Source organism: Leptonychotes weddellii, chromosome 9 (genome assembly GCF_054177405.1).
Source record: "Leptonychotes weddellii isolate Sample4059 chromosome 9, ASM5417740v2, whole genome shotgun sequence".
NCBI classification, from domain to species: Eukaryota; Metazoa; Chordata; class Mammalia; order Carnivora; family Phocidae; genus Leptonychotes; species Leptonychotes weddellii.
In genome coordinates, this window is record NC_138377.1 from 76,870,764 (window position 1) to 76,886,098 (window position 15,335).

At 46.1% G+C, this 15,335-nt stretch overlaps 2 protein-coding genes across 3 annotated transcripts in view; both read right to left on the reverse strand.

The window, feature by feature from the left end:
- The window catches only part of SPG11 (SPG11 vesicle trafficking associated, spatacsin), an 81,404-nt gene extending 77,424 nt beyond the window's left edge, over positions 1-3,980 (reverse strand). The window contains exons 1-2 of one of the 2 annotated variants that reach the window (XR_014148605.1): positions 3,693-3,980; positions 803-987 (exon numbers count right to left, since the gene is read on the reverse strand). Coding sequence is in view for 1 of the 2 variants with exons in the window: in XM_081831019.1 (XP_081687145.1) it covers positions 803-987; positions 3,693-3,946 (439 nt within the window). In the remaining variant the exon portion in view is untranslated. The remainder of the gene's footprint in view (positions 1-802; positions 988-3,692) is intronic. The other variant, XM_081831019.1, reaches the window with a different exon arrangement.
- Positions 3,981-5,815: 1,835 nt separating this feature from the next.
- PATL2 (PAT1 homolog 2) lies at positions 5,816-14,891 on the reverse strand. The gene is made up of 14 exons (XM_006727472.2): positions 14,849-14,891; positions 14,026-14,255; positions 13,087-13,167; positions 12,245-12,387; positions 11,652-11,720; positions 11,293-11,434; positions 9,889-10,009; positions 9,691-9,788; positions 9,217-9,270; positions 8,985-9,118; positions 8,683-8,842; positions 8,044-8,184; positions 7,140-7,237; positions 5,816-6,587 (listed from the first exon to the last, which is right to left on the reverse strand). The coding sequence occupies exons 1-14, from the start codon at positions 14,889-14,891 to the stop codon at positions 6,434-6,436; spliced, it is 1,668 nt and encodes a 555-aa protein (XP_006727535.1). The 3' UTR covers positions 5,816-6,433.
- Positions 14,892-15,335: the final 444 nt, after the last annotated feature.

The window sequence follows — 15,335 nt, forward strand, 5'->3', positions numbered from 1 at the left end:
TCTTTGTTCATTCTGTTTATGGCCAGAGTCTGAGAGCACACCAGAAGATTCGAGAGAAAAAAAAAAACCCTACTTATCCCAGGAACCCCACAAGAACAATCAGATTTTTTTTAAAGAAAAAGAAGATGGGAAAAAAAAAAAGAAGAAGGCTGGTGCCTTGTGGGCTCAGTTGGATGATCATGCGACTCTTGATCTTGGGGTTGTGAGTTTGAGCCCCGCATTGGGTGTAGAGATTACTTAAAAATAAAAAATTTGAAAAAGAAAAAAAAAAATGAACCTTAAAATCAAGGGTGTCAAGTATGCTACTGCCTTAAATATAGAAGCCTGAGTACTTGGATTTCCGTTCCCTGCAGCCCTCAGGATGGGTAACCAGTCTAGATCAGCACCATCCAACAGAAATACTGTCAGCCACAAATGCAAACCACAATTAATTTTAAATTTTCTAGTAGCTGCACTGAAAAAAGAAACAGGTGAAACTAATTTTTTTACATATTATTTACCCTATTACATCCAAAATATCATTTCAACATGTAATTAATACAAAAACCATGAACAAGATATTTTACTTTTTTATACTAAGCCTTCAAAATCTAGTATGTATTTGACACTTAGAGGACATCTTAATTCACATTAACCACATTTCAAATGCTCAAGAGCCCCATGTGACTAGTGGCTACTGTACTGGACAAGGCAAATCTCCCTACCTGATTTCATCCCTTTAAGAACTTTTCCTGGAATATGTAAGATTACATAGTAATGTCACAGACTTAAACATGCTGAAAGACCACCTGTAAATACTTACTGATATTTTGATCTTCAATGAGCTTTTTCAATGTCTCCTCGCTACAGCTATACAAAATGGTTGCATCACATCTTCCATCTTTCAAATTAAATTCATAGATAAACAGTTCATAATTTTCACTAAGAGCAAGCAGTTTGGGCTTGTCTGTTGGTGAGCTGCTGTTACGAGAATCCTCCCATACAAAGCTAAGGAAAAAGCGTAGATTATTATATTCTATTATCCACAATGTTTACCCACAACGGTGAGGGTAGAAGGGCAGGAGGAGTAAAAAACAATTCTTTAGGCCACATGGTAGTAGCATTAATCCCACACCCAACTTAAGGGAATGTAAATTGCTCTGGGACGTCCCCCCCTCATTCCCCTGAGCCCCCTTTAAGCCAACAATATAGGAGTGAGGGATGAAAAGAGGGCATGGAGCAATAAATGATGGCTGCTTTTATTCCTTCATCTTAAATCCTGTCTGATGAAATGTTTAAAGGAATGGTCATAAGGATAAGTTTCAACAACCAAATATGTATATTATTTACAAGAGGTGGTACTCACAATTAACAAAATAGGTTTTGCTAACTTAAATGCTTTCAATGACTTTTAAAAAGTGGACTATTTGTATTTATAGACTATGAAGACTCCAAGATGCTATATTATAGTTCTGTCCAACAGAACTCTTCATGATGATGGAAGTGCTCTATACATCTGCACTGTCTAATATAGTAACCAACAACCACATGTGGCTACTGAACACCTGAAATATGAATAGTGCAACTGAGGAAAAATGCAAAATTTATTAAGTCACATGTTGGTAATGGCTACCGTGCTGGACAGCTCAGTTACAAAATTATTAAAGCAGTATAATGTCAACACACCAACAATGGCTAAGAATGGTGGAAAGAGACTAAAGAATGATGCTATAGCTTCAAATTAAATTACATTTAAAAAATAAAAGGGGGGCGCCTGGGTGGCTCAATTGGTTAAGTGACCAATTCTTGATTTCAGCCCAGGTCATGATCTCAGGGTCATGGGATTGGACTCCTTACTAAGGGGAGTCTGCTTGAGATTTCTCTCCCTTTCCCTCTGCCCTCCCCCCCCCCCACACACACACATGCCCACATGCAAGGGCTGTCTTCTCTAAAACAAATCTTTAAAAAAAATTTTTTTTAATTAAAAAAAAGTGAAAGGGCCCAATTCTGAAAACAATACAATGGAATAAGAGGCTACCATCTAAAGTTTCATCTTTAAAAAAAAGCTGTTTTCTACAGAATAAATTTTATATCTAAAAAAAATCAGACTTGGTGCTCTAATGTAATTAAAGAAAAAGACTGACATACTTTATATTTCTATCTTTATACCTAAACTGATGATTTTTCATGAACACCCAATTCCTGACTGTTTACAGTGAAAATCTGGAAAACAATCTGAATGTCGATTATGGAAAAGATTAAACACATTAAGTCATATTTAAAAGGCAGAATACAGTGACACCATTGACATCATTAGCATATGGACCATCACATGAAAAGACAGGAAATTTTCAATAAAAATAACTATAGAATGTACAGTTGATTTCAACATATATAAAAAGAACTGTTTACTTTGAGATAAGTAAACCCTGAATACTGTCAATTTTTTTTTTTCGCCATGAAGCACTTGAATTAAAATCCAATTCAAACAGAAAGTCCTTCTTGATCCTCCTTCAATCTACTAATTTCATGCAGTAGCTTATGGATGCCCTCATTATTTCATGTGTGTGTCTTCTTTTAAATTCTCAAACACCTAAAGAGTTCTCCTTTTCTCTGCCTCATTCCTTTCTTTACAGGACTGTGTCCAGATACTTAACATGGTAATAAACCGGAACACAGGAATAAACTAATTTCCGCTATAGAGAGATTCTTCCTCCTAGCATCTAGAGATCAGGAGAATACAAACGCCCAATCGATTAAAGCACTGGCTTATTTAACAAACAAATCTCTATTGTCAGGCACTGTTACAGAACCTGGCGATTCCAAGCTAAGACACCTCTTAACTAAATGTTTTAGGAGATGGTTTCTAAACGTTTTCTATTGAAAAGAGCCCAGGGGTGCTGTCTGGCTCAGTTGGGAGAGCAAACCCCTTTACCTTCGGGTTGTGAGTTGAGCCCCATGTCGGGTGTAGAGATTACTTAAATAAATAAAACTTTAAAAGAGAGAGAGCCCAAAGACTCAGAGGGCACTCTCAAACTTCATGACATAAACTCCCAACTCCTGGACGGAGAGTTACAGAAGTGGAAAGTTAATACATGATTATAATTGGTTTTTTCTGTCTTCCCAAATCATGCAAGCTCCACATATATGTCTTACCCAACTTTTTAGAGACTGCTCCTATGTAACAGTTTGCGTGTAATAAATACTCGTTGAGTGAATAAATGAATGGGCAAACTAGAATCTATCCTTGAAGAAGGCGGCGGGGGCGGCGCCCGCGGTGGGGGGGGGGAGGGAAGGAAGTCGCTGTTTCAGGCACAAGAAAAAGGTATCAAGATGATTCAAATTAGAGATGATCCCCAGCTGCTATCTTTAAGGGATTTAACTGAAAGAAAATGCGCAAGGTGCACAGCACAGTAACGATTAATTAACCTATGCTGAATTAATGAAAGAACCCCTACGTTGGGACCTGCTCCGGGTTCACTGCGGCCAGCAGAGGAGTTGGATGCCTTTTCTGCGCCCCGGGAACGGGGAAGAGAGGGTGGGGCTGCAAAGCGAGGAAAAGGTTCCGAGAGGGCACCCGGATCGCATCTCAGGTGTTTCCCGCGGCTGTCATTCCTCTCCCGCCACCTCCACGCCTGGAGTGGAGCATTGGGGCTAGCCGAGCTAAGGCTCGGGACTCCTCGGACACTGCCCAGCCCTCCCGCAGCACTTACTGCCGAAAGGGGCCAGTGAGGCAGCAGGTACCCCCGCTCCGGCCGCCCGGCGCCAAGGAAAGCACTTGCAGGCTGCCTGCAGCTGTTAGGCTCCCCAGAACCTCCTGCTCTCTGTGCAACTGCGCCCGGGATCCCAGCCGCCCCGTTGCCTCCACAGGAACCGGCACCAACAGCATAGGTAGAACACGCTCCACGGCTTTAGCGCTGCCGGTGCCGCAGCCAGCAGCTCCTCCCGCGGCCTTTTCTGCAGCCATTTTGATTCGGCCATTTCTTCCGGTCACCTGAGCGCAGCTGCGTCCTGGGCATGCGCGTGGAACCCACCCTCTCGCCCCCTCGTGACTCTCCCCGGGACAGCTGAGCTGTCTCGCCGGATTGCATTCCTGGCCTGTGGATGCTGGCGTCAATTACTCCAGCAAAGCTACATCTGCCTTTGCTTCAAGCCTTTTTACTTAACTACCTTGAAAGAGTTAACGGTCAAATTTAGCGGCTTCAGGCACGCTGTAGCAGTTTTACTCACTCCCTGGCATTACCCTCTGCTTTCTTATTCTAAATGCTTCCCCTCTATGGGAACCGGTTCCTGCCTCTCTCCTTTTGCTTTTCCTAGTGTGCTGTTATTTCCGTTTACAGGCCCCAATGGTACCATGTCTTTGGGTAGTGTGGACCGATCCATCATATGAGTTGACCTGAATATTGAAGTCAAATAATATCCCTTGTAAAGGACAGGGAAACAGGGTAGTTAAGGGGTGGTGTGGATAGAGTTCCCGTTTCATTACTAGGCTTCTCAAGGAAGTATGATCCAAGGTCTTCAGCAGAGCTGGAGAGGAGCAGAGGGGGTGAGGAAAGAAGAGTGGAGGAGGAATTTAGGAAGTTCTCCTAATAAACATCAGTATCTTTCTTAACACATTCTTTTCCACAATCAGCTGGGGTCACACAGGTGACCAACAGGCCAACCCCTCCACTTGTGCTTTGATTCACATCCTCTTCTTGTTCTGAGACTTTGTAAAATTCTTTTTTCTCCTACATTTCTTTCTCTCCCTTTACTGGGGTGCTTTATCATGTGAACATGCTGTAATGTCACGCTCAAAAGAAATCCTCCCTCAACCTACACCAACCGCTACTGTCAAATTTTACTTCCCCTTTAGAAAATTTTTACTTGACTCCTCTTTTTTAATGCCCCCCAACCCATTTTTCCTCACCCTCCCCCCGCCCCCTTAGACATTGCCGATGGGCTGGATAAAGGTGGTGGCTGTCAACCCTTAGTTCCAAGACTTATTCTAAATTGCTCTGCTTTCCCTCACCCCTGCTTTTCAATTCTTGCCTGAGCAGATGGAATAAACCTCTGAACATTTTTCTCTGCTTTTCTCCCTTGTTCCTCTGACAAGCAGCAGTCAGAATGATCTTCTAAAAATGAAATCACATTACATCCCCGTTTAAAATTCTGACTATCCATTAGTTAGAATCCCGATTTTTAAATCATGGCTTATAGAGCTAAACCCTATTTACCTCTCTCCAACCTCAACACCCTTCCACCTTATCTGCGAACTTCAGCCACACTTGCCTTCTTTCTGTTCCTGAGATACATTAAGTTCATTCTCACGTGGCACCTTTGTGCTCACTAGTGCCTCTACGTGGAGTACTTTCAGCTTAATTGTAACTGCTATTAACAGGACTTCCTGGACCATTACACTCCAGTCACTCCCCACCCAGTTTTGTTTCCACCAGGATATTTATCACTACTTGATCTTTTCCATCAGTCCCTGTCTAGCCAGAATGTAAGCTTCAGAACAATAGGGAGTTTTCACTGCTCACTGTTACCCTACCACCTAAAACCGTGCCAGGTTCCTAAAAGGGACTCCAGGGATTGATGAATACATGACCTTGTTTGTCAACTTAAACCAAACATTTCATATCCCAAGGGGGATATTTATAGCCAACCCTATTAGCTTAGCTACTCTCTTTATATAAAAAAAAAAAGGTCAGCAGTGAAGAAATTTCCAAGGTCATACTTTTGTTAGACATAACAAGGCCTTGTCCCTTTTATTAAGGGCATTTTGGGGGCATTCACACATAAGAAAATAACTTTCATTATACCTCCTAACTTATGACAAGTTCCAACACATCATTTTATTATCTCTTTAATTATACCTTATTATGTCATGCCCAATATATCAAGGCATAAGAAATGTCCTCAGACTCTCTGGATCCTGTAGACCTAGCCCATACAGGTAGTATCTGATGATTAAACTTTTCCCATGTATACATATTTCAGAACAACTGGATCAGGAGACCCAAGCAAGCCTACAAAGAACAGATTTTTAACTGTAAACAAGTCTATTTTCTAAAGTATGTGTGTGACTTGATTACCATCTGACCCTTTCCAGCAGCTGGTAAATTGAGGACAGAAGTGACCTTCCTGTTGCTCATGCTTTTGTCTTAGATTAGTTGTCCCTCAGATATTTCTTGAATTAACAATTAACAATTCAGCTTCTCATATAAATCCTTGCCCTTAAGTAGCTTGGCATGATAAATGAGCAAAGCATCTGGGAATAAATTAAAAGGTTTGGCTGAAGAAATAGGCTTCAGGATCCTAACCCGGGCAGACTGGTTACTGGGTAAATGTTAGAGTGTCTAAAACTACTTCTAAATACAAATTATCCTCCACACTCTTGGGTTAAAAGAACTAAATGACAGAACTTAGATAGTGCTTGAACAAGGGGCTATGACCTCGTTTCTGCCATCGCTTACTCCATCCTAGCCTCTAGGTGCTGTACCAATGGTTTGTCCACATGGTGACAGAACAGAGGAAGAAGGTTGCTGGGGAAGGCTAGGGGTTCTGCCAGAGAGGCTGTTGGCATTTGGGCTATCTCCCAGGCAATCAGAACCACCATGTCGGTCCTGGAGGGCAGAGAAGACAGAAAAACATCAGAGTCTTTGTATCTATGCAGGAAATAGACTCAAGGCCAAGGTTCCCAATTATTTTACCACCACCACTATCACCCTCTGTGCATGTAACAGTTAAGAGAACATTTGCATATTTTGTATGTGTCAGGCAATGCTTACATATCCTCCTTAAGAACTCTGGTTATTATCATTATCCCTAGGTTATAAATGAAGTAACAGGCTTAAAGAAGGGAAGTAACATATCTGAAAGTTGCAGTGCTGGTAAGTGACAAAGGCAGAATTCCAACTTGGGTCTGTCTGACCCTAAACCTTGTCCCCTTAATCATTGTTTTACTACCTTCCATGGGAAACCAGCACTCTAGGGCACTATAGAAAAAGGAAAAAAAATGAAAAGGGAGAACAGTTGTAACTCTGATATTTTTCTCTTCTCTGTCCAACTTCCTTCCCAATACTTGAATATACTACTCAGGTAATATCTCACCTGGCTCAGCCTATACATGCCAGGGGCACTGAAATAGTATATTTACAAGGCCTTTAAGATCTTACCAAGCTGTATGATCACTGTTGGGCTCCTCGAGGGAAGACTCCAGAGATACCAGCTGCTCCCCATGACTCAGTAGGGCATAGAGCAAAGATATTCCAAACTGCAAGTGAGACAGTATGCAAGGTAAAAGGAGTTCACCAGAGGCATTCAGTGCTTTCCTGGCTCTGCTATTTTCCCAACTAAAAGGGCAGGTTCCCATGTAAAAATGGAGTTCAACACTGGTCAAACTGTCAGATTTTACAATGACTGGCCAAAGAACACTCAGACCTTTCAAAGGAAATCACTGCTCTGAACTTTCCAAAAGATCCTTGTGGAGAGTTGATTAAATGCACACTTGTGGGTCTTACTCTCAGGAGTCCATCTATAGATGAGGAATAGACTCAGGAATCTGATGCAAGTAGTTTGTGGACCCCACTGAAAGCAGCATTGCTTTAAGCAAAGATCTTCAGAAAGGGGTTCACAAAATAATCCATTGGGGTATTAAAAGATACCAGAACTTTCACATCTAAAGTCTCTGCATTTAAAATTTTCTATCTTGTATTTATAATGTATTTAGTGTAGTGTTATATGTATAGGACTTCTAGACAAGCACATGGGTGATAGGGTTCAGAACTTTTTACTAAGAGGGATACACCATCAAAAAAGTTTGGTGACCTCTGCTCGAGAGGTCCCCATCAGGACCATCCTCAGGGAGGCTTTTAGAAAAGCAAATGCATGGGCCACACCCCAGGTTTACTAAATGAGACTCTCTCGGACCAAGGAACTCTCCAGGTGATTCTAGTGCTCACTAGACATGGAGGAGCACTGCAGAGAAGATGGTGAGGTAACATTCCTTTGCTTATTCCTTGCCAGGGATACCAACTGGAGGCCATCTGTGTAAAGAGAAAAGCCTCCCCACTATGCTACCTGGTTCTGAAGCACCAGAGTGATCGGCCGCTCTGAGGAGCCAGGTGGAAACAGCATGAGTCCCTGAAGTCCTTGGAGGAGTTCATGGAAGGTCAAGTGATGGATACATTTGCCCAGAGGCTTGAATAACATTTGTAGAGCCTGCAGGAAGGTCAGTAAGTGCCTCTCTCAGACTCCACTACAACTTCACCTCCTCCTACTTTGCCTCTACCCCCTTTTCTTGATGACCTGTTTTGGGTACTTTCCTGGTCAGGTTACTTAATTAAGCCTATCACCATTGAGGTCTCTCCAACCTTAATACTGGTCCTTCAATACCCACTTATCTAGGAGGCCTTCCCTAAGAAGGGTAGATATGGGGCTCAACACTTCTCAAGGAGTCTTTATCTTCTCAAACCTCCACAGCCCACTCACACCTGTGCAACCACATGCCTGTGTTTCTTGGTCATTGTACCTCAAGATGATCGGTTGTTACTATAGTAGTTGGTTCTGTAACCTCCTCAACTGAGGGTGTCAGGTTTGGTACCTCTCCCTGCCCAACACTTTCTTGGGCATCTCTGGGGGTGGGGGACAGAGAATGGAGAGGAGGGGTCCCTAACCCATCCACAAAACCATCCTCTTCTCTCCTCAATGCCACAGTACCTGATCAGCTACATCCCTCCTGACTAGGAGGGGCAAGTGGTGGGTGATAGCCAGAAGAAGGCTAACAGCTCGATGCTGGGGCAGGAAAGGGAGCAGCCTTGCCACTAGAGCTTTCCCCTTCCTCACGGAGAGCACCTGCAGGAAGCCATCTGCTGCCTCCCTACATGTGAGAAAGGAGAACATTTTCAGGGCTCTGCATAGAGGGCTCTGGCTACATGCCAGAAAGGAGGGGCAGAAGGAAAGCTCATGTGTTTGTTCATCTTTCCCTTTCTGGGCTGGAGGTGTGACCCTCCCACACTCACTCCAGATTATTCTGCTCCTGGGTCTTTAAGGCCTGGAAGAGCTTCTCGACCTGGTTGCTCTGCTGTTCAGAGTAGCAGGGCTGTGGTGGCCCATCCTTCTGGGCCTCCTCTATCTCTAGTAACTGAAGAAACATCTGGGAATTCGAAGGTGGGAAAAGAAGAGGTCAATTTGAGCAACATTCCATTTCCAAGGGTAAATTAGGAACTCATCCTTAAGGAGTTGATATCTCACCTTCTCAATCCGGGACAATACCTGAAGCCTCTGACTGCTTGCAGCTCCTAGCTCCTAGGAGAGAGTCCCAGGCTGTCAGCCACACCTTTATAGCAGTAGCACCAGGCCTCAGGTGAGCCAGAAATGGAGCTGGAAAGGCTAACACAAAGTCTGACCACACTTCGTTCTCACTCTTAAGTCACAATCTGATCTCAAGCAAGAGAGTGCCCCTGTCCTTTCTCCAAAACAGGGGAGATAAAAAGGGTTGTGGGAGGGACACCTGGGTGGCTCAGTCGGTTAAGTGTCTGCCTTCAGCTCGCGTCATGATCCCAGGATCGAGTCCTGCGTCAGACTCCTTGCTCAGCAGGGAGCCTGCTTCTGCCTCTCCTTGCTGCTCACCCTGCTTGTGCTCGCTCTCTCTCTCCCCAACAAATAAATAGATCAAATCTTAAAAAAAAAAAAAAAAAAAAGGTTGTGGGAAGATAGCATTTCTACCTGCTCTTGGGATCCATGGGGCACAGCATCAATAGCTCGGCGAGGGCTAAAACACGTCGATACAGCTACCTGGCCCAGGGAACCCTCGATTCGAACCACTGCACAAAAAGGAGTCAGGACAAGCATGTTCCCCTCCCCTTTCCACACTCAGTCCATCCAGATGTCCATCCCAACCCAGCAGGTCAGCCCTGGTCCTACCTGACTCATAAGCCTCTGCCTTCTGAATGTAAGGTGTTACCAGCTTGAGAGATTCAACCTTGCTCCTTCGCCCAAGTAGCTCTTCATCTGTCTGCTTCTTCTCTAGTTTCTGATAATATTCCTGAGAGTCCATGGGATAGAAAAATGTATCCTCATCTTCTGAACTTAGAATTAAAGTTCTCAAGTGCAACTTCTTAATACACCCTTTCCTACAGCATTCATTCCAGAAAGGATCCTGGCCCCTTAGGCCCTTCTGCCAACCACTCTGAAGCACCTTGAGTACCCCGGGCCTCACGACATCTGGCTTGGGGGTCTCCGTACCGAGTACTTGAAGAGCTAGACACCACCACCAGATCTGATGAAAAGGCAGAGAGCCAAGCGGAGAGCCAGGAAGCAAACCCATGTCAGCATCTGCAACCTTCTTGAATTCCTTCTTCCTTGGATACATACTGCACACCTTTCCTCCCTGTTCCCCCTTTTAGTTTTGTGATCCTACCTGTGCTTTCCAAAAATCAGAGTTATCTGATGGCATGAAGACCATCAGCAGCTTGCAGTACAGAGATACTACTACTGTCAATTGGCCAGTAGCTAATAGCACTCTAGGCCAGTTTTAGGCTTCTGAAGAATGGCTCAGCAGCTCTAAGGGCTTCTTAAAGAAATCTGTAAAATCCCAAGCTAAAATAAAACTACTGAGTCAAACAAGGATTTAGATAAAGCTCCTTCATTTAGGAGCAGTGCCAAAAAATCAAGAGTGTAAAAATATTTCACTTTCAGTGACCTGGGGAGAAAGAGTTTTTGAAGCATGGTGGAAAGAGAGGAAGAAATTAGTCTAAATAGGAAGGAGATAAAGGTGGGAACGTTGGTAGGGGGCTCACGGAGGTTGAAAACAAAGTGGAACACAGCTTAGACAACCCAAAAACCCATAAGCAAAGCTTGCCTCACAAATAAAAGGAAGACAGGGAGAAGAGTGTAAGGAGTTAAAACGTCTGCCGGCATTTATTCAATTTAACAAGTTGAATCCCATTATTTATAAAATTCATGTGTTTCCTATCTAAAAAAAAGCAAAAAGTAGATGAATACTTACAACATTTCAAAGACCCACAGAAGAATACAAAAGTGGAAAAGTCCATATTTCAAGGCTGAGTAAGGGAAATTCTTGGCAAAGGATGAAGACAAAACCTCAGTGTTTGCGGGAATTGTAAATAATCCCATTTGTCTGAAGTGTAGCAGAATAGAGGGGAAGGATCTTGGGATGTCAATTTTAGAAATATGGCCCCTATCCTGTAGTGATTGCCCCTCCCACCTGACTGGACATGGCCCCTAAGAGCTGGAGAGATGATCCAGGAGGGCCCATGGAGTCCAGGCCCATTTGATGCTAAGGTCAGAAGAGCACCTGGGGCTCACCTGATAGTAGTAGTCATCCAGGTGGGGGTTCTCACTCTGCAGCTGAACCATCTGTACTTTTATCACCCAGTCTTTCTCTTTTCGGGTCATGAGGTTAACATAGGGGTCTGGCTGCTGAGACCAAGGCTTCTTGGCTGGGGGACTTCAAGCCAGAAGGGTACATTCCTTGAGACCTGCCCACCCCCGCACAGTGAGCTTCCCAAGGAGTGGTGAGCAAGGAGGGATGGAACAGAGTACAGAGGTGGGCAACACGGGGAGAGTCTTATTTGTGCAGGGGCTTTGGGGAGACACCCAATCACATGGGGATACCCAGCATGCAAGTGAGCTGCCCTCAACCCTGCTGCTCATCTAGGCTTTACCTTGGTGTTCGACTGTGTTGCTGCAGCTGCAAGATCCGTTGGTGCTGAGGGTGGAGCTGGGTCAGATGACTAGGAAGACTTAGAAAGAAACTTGGGCTGGGTCAAAGAAAGCACTCAACTCCCTACCCTTCCAACCAGTTAGCCTCTAGTAAGCTCAACTGGGCATCTAAGGCAACCCTACCTGTCCGTGTGCCTCCCCAAAGTCAGCCACAGGAAACAGCACAACCCCAGCTCAGCAGGGCTCACATTCCCCTCTGGGATATATTTTCCTGCAATTTGGCTGCAGGAAATCTTGACACAGTAGAGACCCATTTGGCCTGGTTGTTGGGAGTTCTGAGTCCTAATCTCAGTTCTGCCATGCCAGCTAACCTCAAGTAAGTTCTTTTTAGTCCCCCTGGGCCTCCACTTCCTTCTCTATGGGGGAGAAGGGACTGGGCTCCACTGCACACTTCTCTGACTAGGTTTCTGTAGGTGTTTTTCTGTGGCAGCTGGTAGGCGGCCCCCATCCCTCCTCAGCCACTACGTCCTGAAACCTCCAGAGAAGAGCTCAGTCTGGGGGAGATGCTGGGGGGCCCGGTGCCCCAAGCCAGTACCTGAAACTAGGGGGCCAGGAGGTTGGCAGGCTGCAGAAGAGAGTTGGGTCTGGCGAGAGAAGTCGAGGTCCAAAGTGCCGTGCTGGAGAGCTGGCACTGGGAAAAGTAGTCCGGAAAGGAACTGGAGAGAGGTAGTCCAGCGTCTGAGAATGGAATTCAGAGGTCTGGGAAAAGGGCAGCTCCACCAACAGAATGCTGCTCCGTTGCCACATGGGCCTCCTCCCACCTTTACATTCTCACCTGCCTTTTCTCCCATAAGAACCTCACCCAACAGAGTTTGTCACCTCCTCGGAACAGCTCTTCAGTCCCTGACAATGCGGGGGCATGTGCCTTTCCATTCTGGTGAGTCAACACCTGTTTCTCTCTCTCTCTCTCTCTCTCTCTCCTCTCTGTGATAGTCTTTTTTTTCAGGCTCTTGTGCCTTCAGCCACTGGGGCAATGCTTGGCTGCCTCTTTGTGGACTCCTCTGAAGCCCTCCTCAGAGCTGCAATTATCTTCTCATTCTCCCTGCAGGATTTCCTGCAATTCCTGTTCTCATTATACAGTTAATTAAGGGCAGCTGCTCTTTCTAGCCCTAAGCTCCATGCTGCTCATCTGCTGAAATGTAGGGAGATGGAAGTAGGGCTCTAGTTTGTCCTTTTCAACAGCCAGTTGTCCCAGGACCACCTTGGTCATTTACCAAGCATCACTACATTATGGGTGTCTCCCACCTCCCATTACCTACACCTCACTTGGGGTGCTTCATCGCCAGAGCAAGGTCAAGAGCAGACAAAGGGACACTCCACATGCTCCTTCTCTACATACCATTACTTTCTCACAGGATGGAGACTGAAGTGACTCACCTGCCACAGAAAGTGCAAGGAAGCAGGGGACATCCCCAGCACACCAGAGGCCTTGATTCCAGAGGAGTTGAGAAGGCCTCTCTGGAATGGGAGGGAGGAAAACAGGCTTGAATGAGCCCCTGAGGTGTCTTCTTCAGTCATCAGTGTCCATTGGGTGCGGAGTGCAGGAAGGCCAACCACTTCAAATATTCAAGACAGTGGTAGCCTGGCCCTCCCTTGTAATAAAAAATCAACTGGGTCAGGACCTCCCTGCTTCCTCTGAGGGGAAGCAAGACTGGTATCTCAGGAATAGGTTGAGGGAGACTGAGTGATTTCATTTCTTTTTTTAAGGTTGTTTGTTTGTTTGACAGAGCACAAGCAGGGGGAGCAGCAGGCTGAGGGAGAGGGAGAAGCAGCCTCCCCGCTGAGCAGGGAGCCTGAGTAACAGACGTGGGGCTCAATCCCAGGACCCTGGATCAAGATCTGAGCCCAAGGCAGACGTTTACCAACTGAGCCACCCAGGCACCCCATGATTTCATTTCTATATAGGAATCCTTGTCTCTCTCCACTGGTTGTGGGAATCCAAGGGAATAAATACCAGGAATGAACTGCTGAGACACAGGGGCCCAGGGCCAAGGGTGACTCACCTTCAGTACCAGGAGTTCAACCAGCACCTATGGGCTATGCACAACCCTGCTAGGACCTGGTTTGTAAGGTGAAGACAGCATCAGAAACTAAGTGAGAGATAGGAAGAAAGAGGGAAGGAAGGAAAGAGTCCCTACTCAGGTTCAAGCCTGAAATAGAAAGTGTTAACCCAGAACCTATCTGAGACAGGTGTGGAGGACGTGTAGTCATGCCCAACGGTTAAGGCGATGGACTAGAAAGGAGTGGAGAAGAGAAGGTCTGTGAGCTGCAGTGTGTTCCGGCCAACTGTCCCCCCACCCGCTCCTGCCCTAGTACCTGGGTGTTATGGATAGCACTGAGGACAGCTGGATCCCCGAGATCATGCTCTTCCTCCTCCACCTCTTCTTCCTCCTCCTCCTCTGGCTCTGGGGCTAGATCTGGATCCAGATCTTCCTCCTCCTCCTCCTCTTGCTCCTCCTCCTCCTCCAACTGGGAGACAGACACCAGCTCCTCCTCAGGAGCCGAGGAGCTACAGGGCTTGCTTGGGTCTTGGTTTAAGTAGGGGCCTGAGGAGGGAGTAGATGGGGACTCAGGTGTGAGGAGTCTCGTCTAGAGAGGCTGCTTCTCAGTAACACTTCTGTTCATAAGTCATCTCCACACCACCTTCAAACAGTCCGCACCCCTTGCTACTAGTAACCCCCACCCCCCGACTAGAGCAAATGGAACTTGGCAGGGGCCAAACACCTTTGCCTTCCACATCTCTTCAATTTCCTCATTAGGTACCACCCTGGGCTTCTCTACCTGCTCTCCCCCACCTAACAGCCCTCTCAGTGCCTCCTTAACCAATCAAGTTCCAGGTGCCAGGACTCACTGCAATTGAAGCCTACTGTGCTCCAGATACGTCACATGTATGTGTCCACTTAACTCTCTGAGCAGTCCTGCAAGGCTGGTAGTGAGCCTTTCCCCATCACGGGGAGGAAAATAGGGCCCAGAAAAGGGACCTCAGTCACCAGTGTGATGTAGCTAGCAAGTTGAAGAGTTTGGAAGTCACTCCCAGTAATTCTGGACACCCGGGCCCACATCTGTCCACTGAACCATACCAGTAAGTCTCTGCACCCCAAGGCTTTTCATCCAGATTCCACAGCCTACTGAGCAGTACCTTCAAGACCTTTCATCTTTACAGGCTGGCAGGCCTCCACCATGTCTGTTTCCTCTGGTAAGAAAACACTGTCAGCCTCTGGAAGGTAAACCTGAGACAGGGAAGAAACCCAGAGACACCCTCCTCCTCAGTAAGGATGGCATGGCACCCTAAAAAGCCATGATCTCCCCCTAGCAAGGTAGCCAGAGGAGTAGTGGCCCAGCATCTCGAGGAGCAGGACCCTGGGCTCTGGGACTGCCCTAAGCCCCACCCTCTGCCCTCACCAGCCCAGCTGCAGGGAGCTGTCCTGCCAAGGGACAGAAATGAGGGACAGAGCTTGGAGTTGGAGAAGCACTTCCACACAGATACACACCGCCCCTCAACACCAGCTGCCTTGGACACCCACCGCCTGACTGTTGCAGTCCTTTCTGCTTAGGCCATGGCAGCCTAGACAAGGCTGGTTTGCTGCCCCTGGCTTTAAGAGTCCCAGCCCCTCCCCTGCTACCCC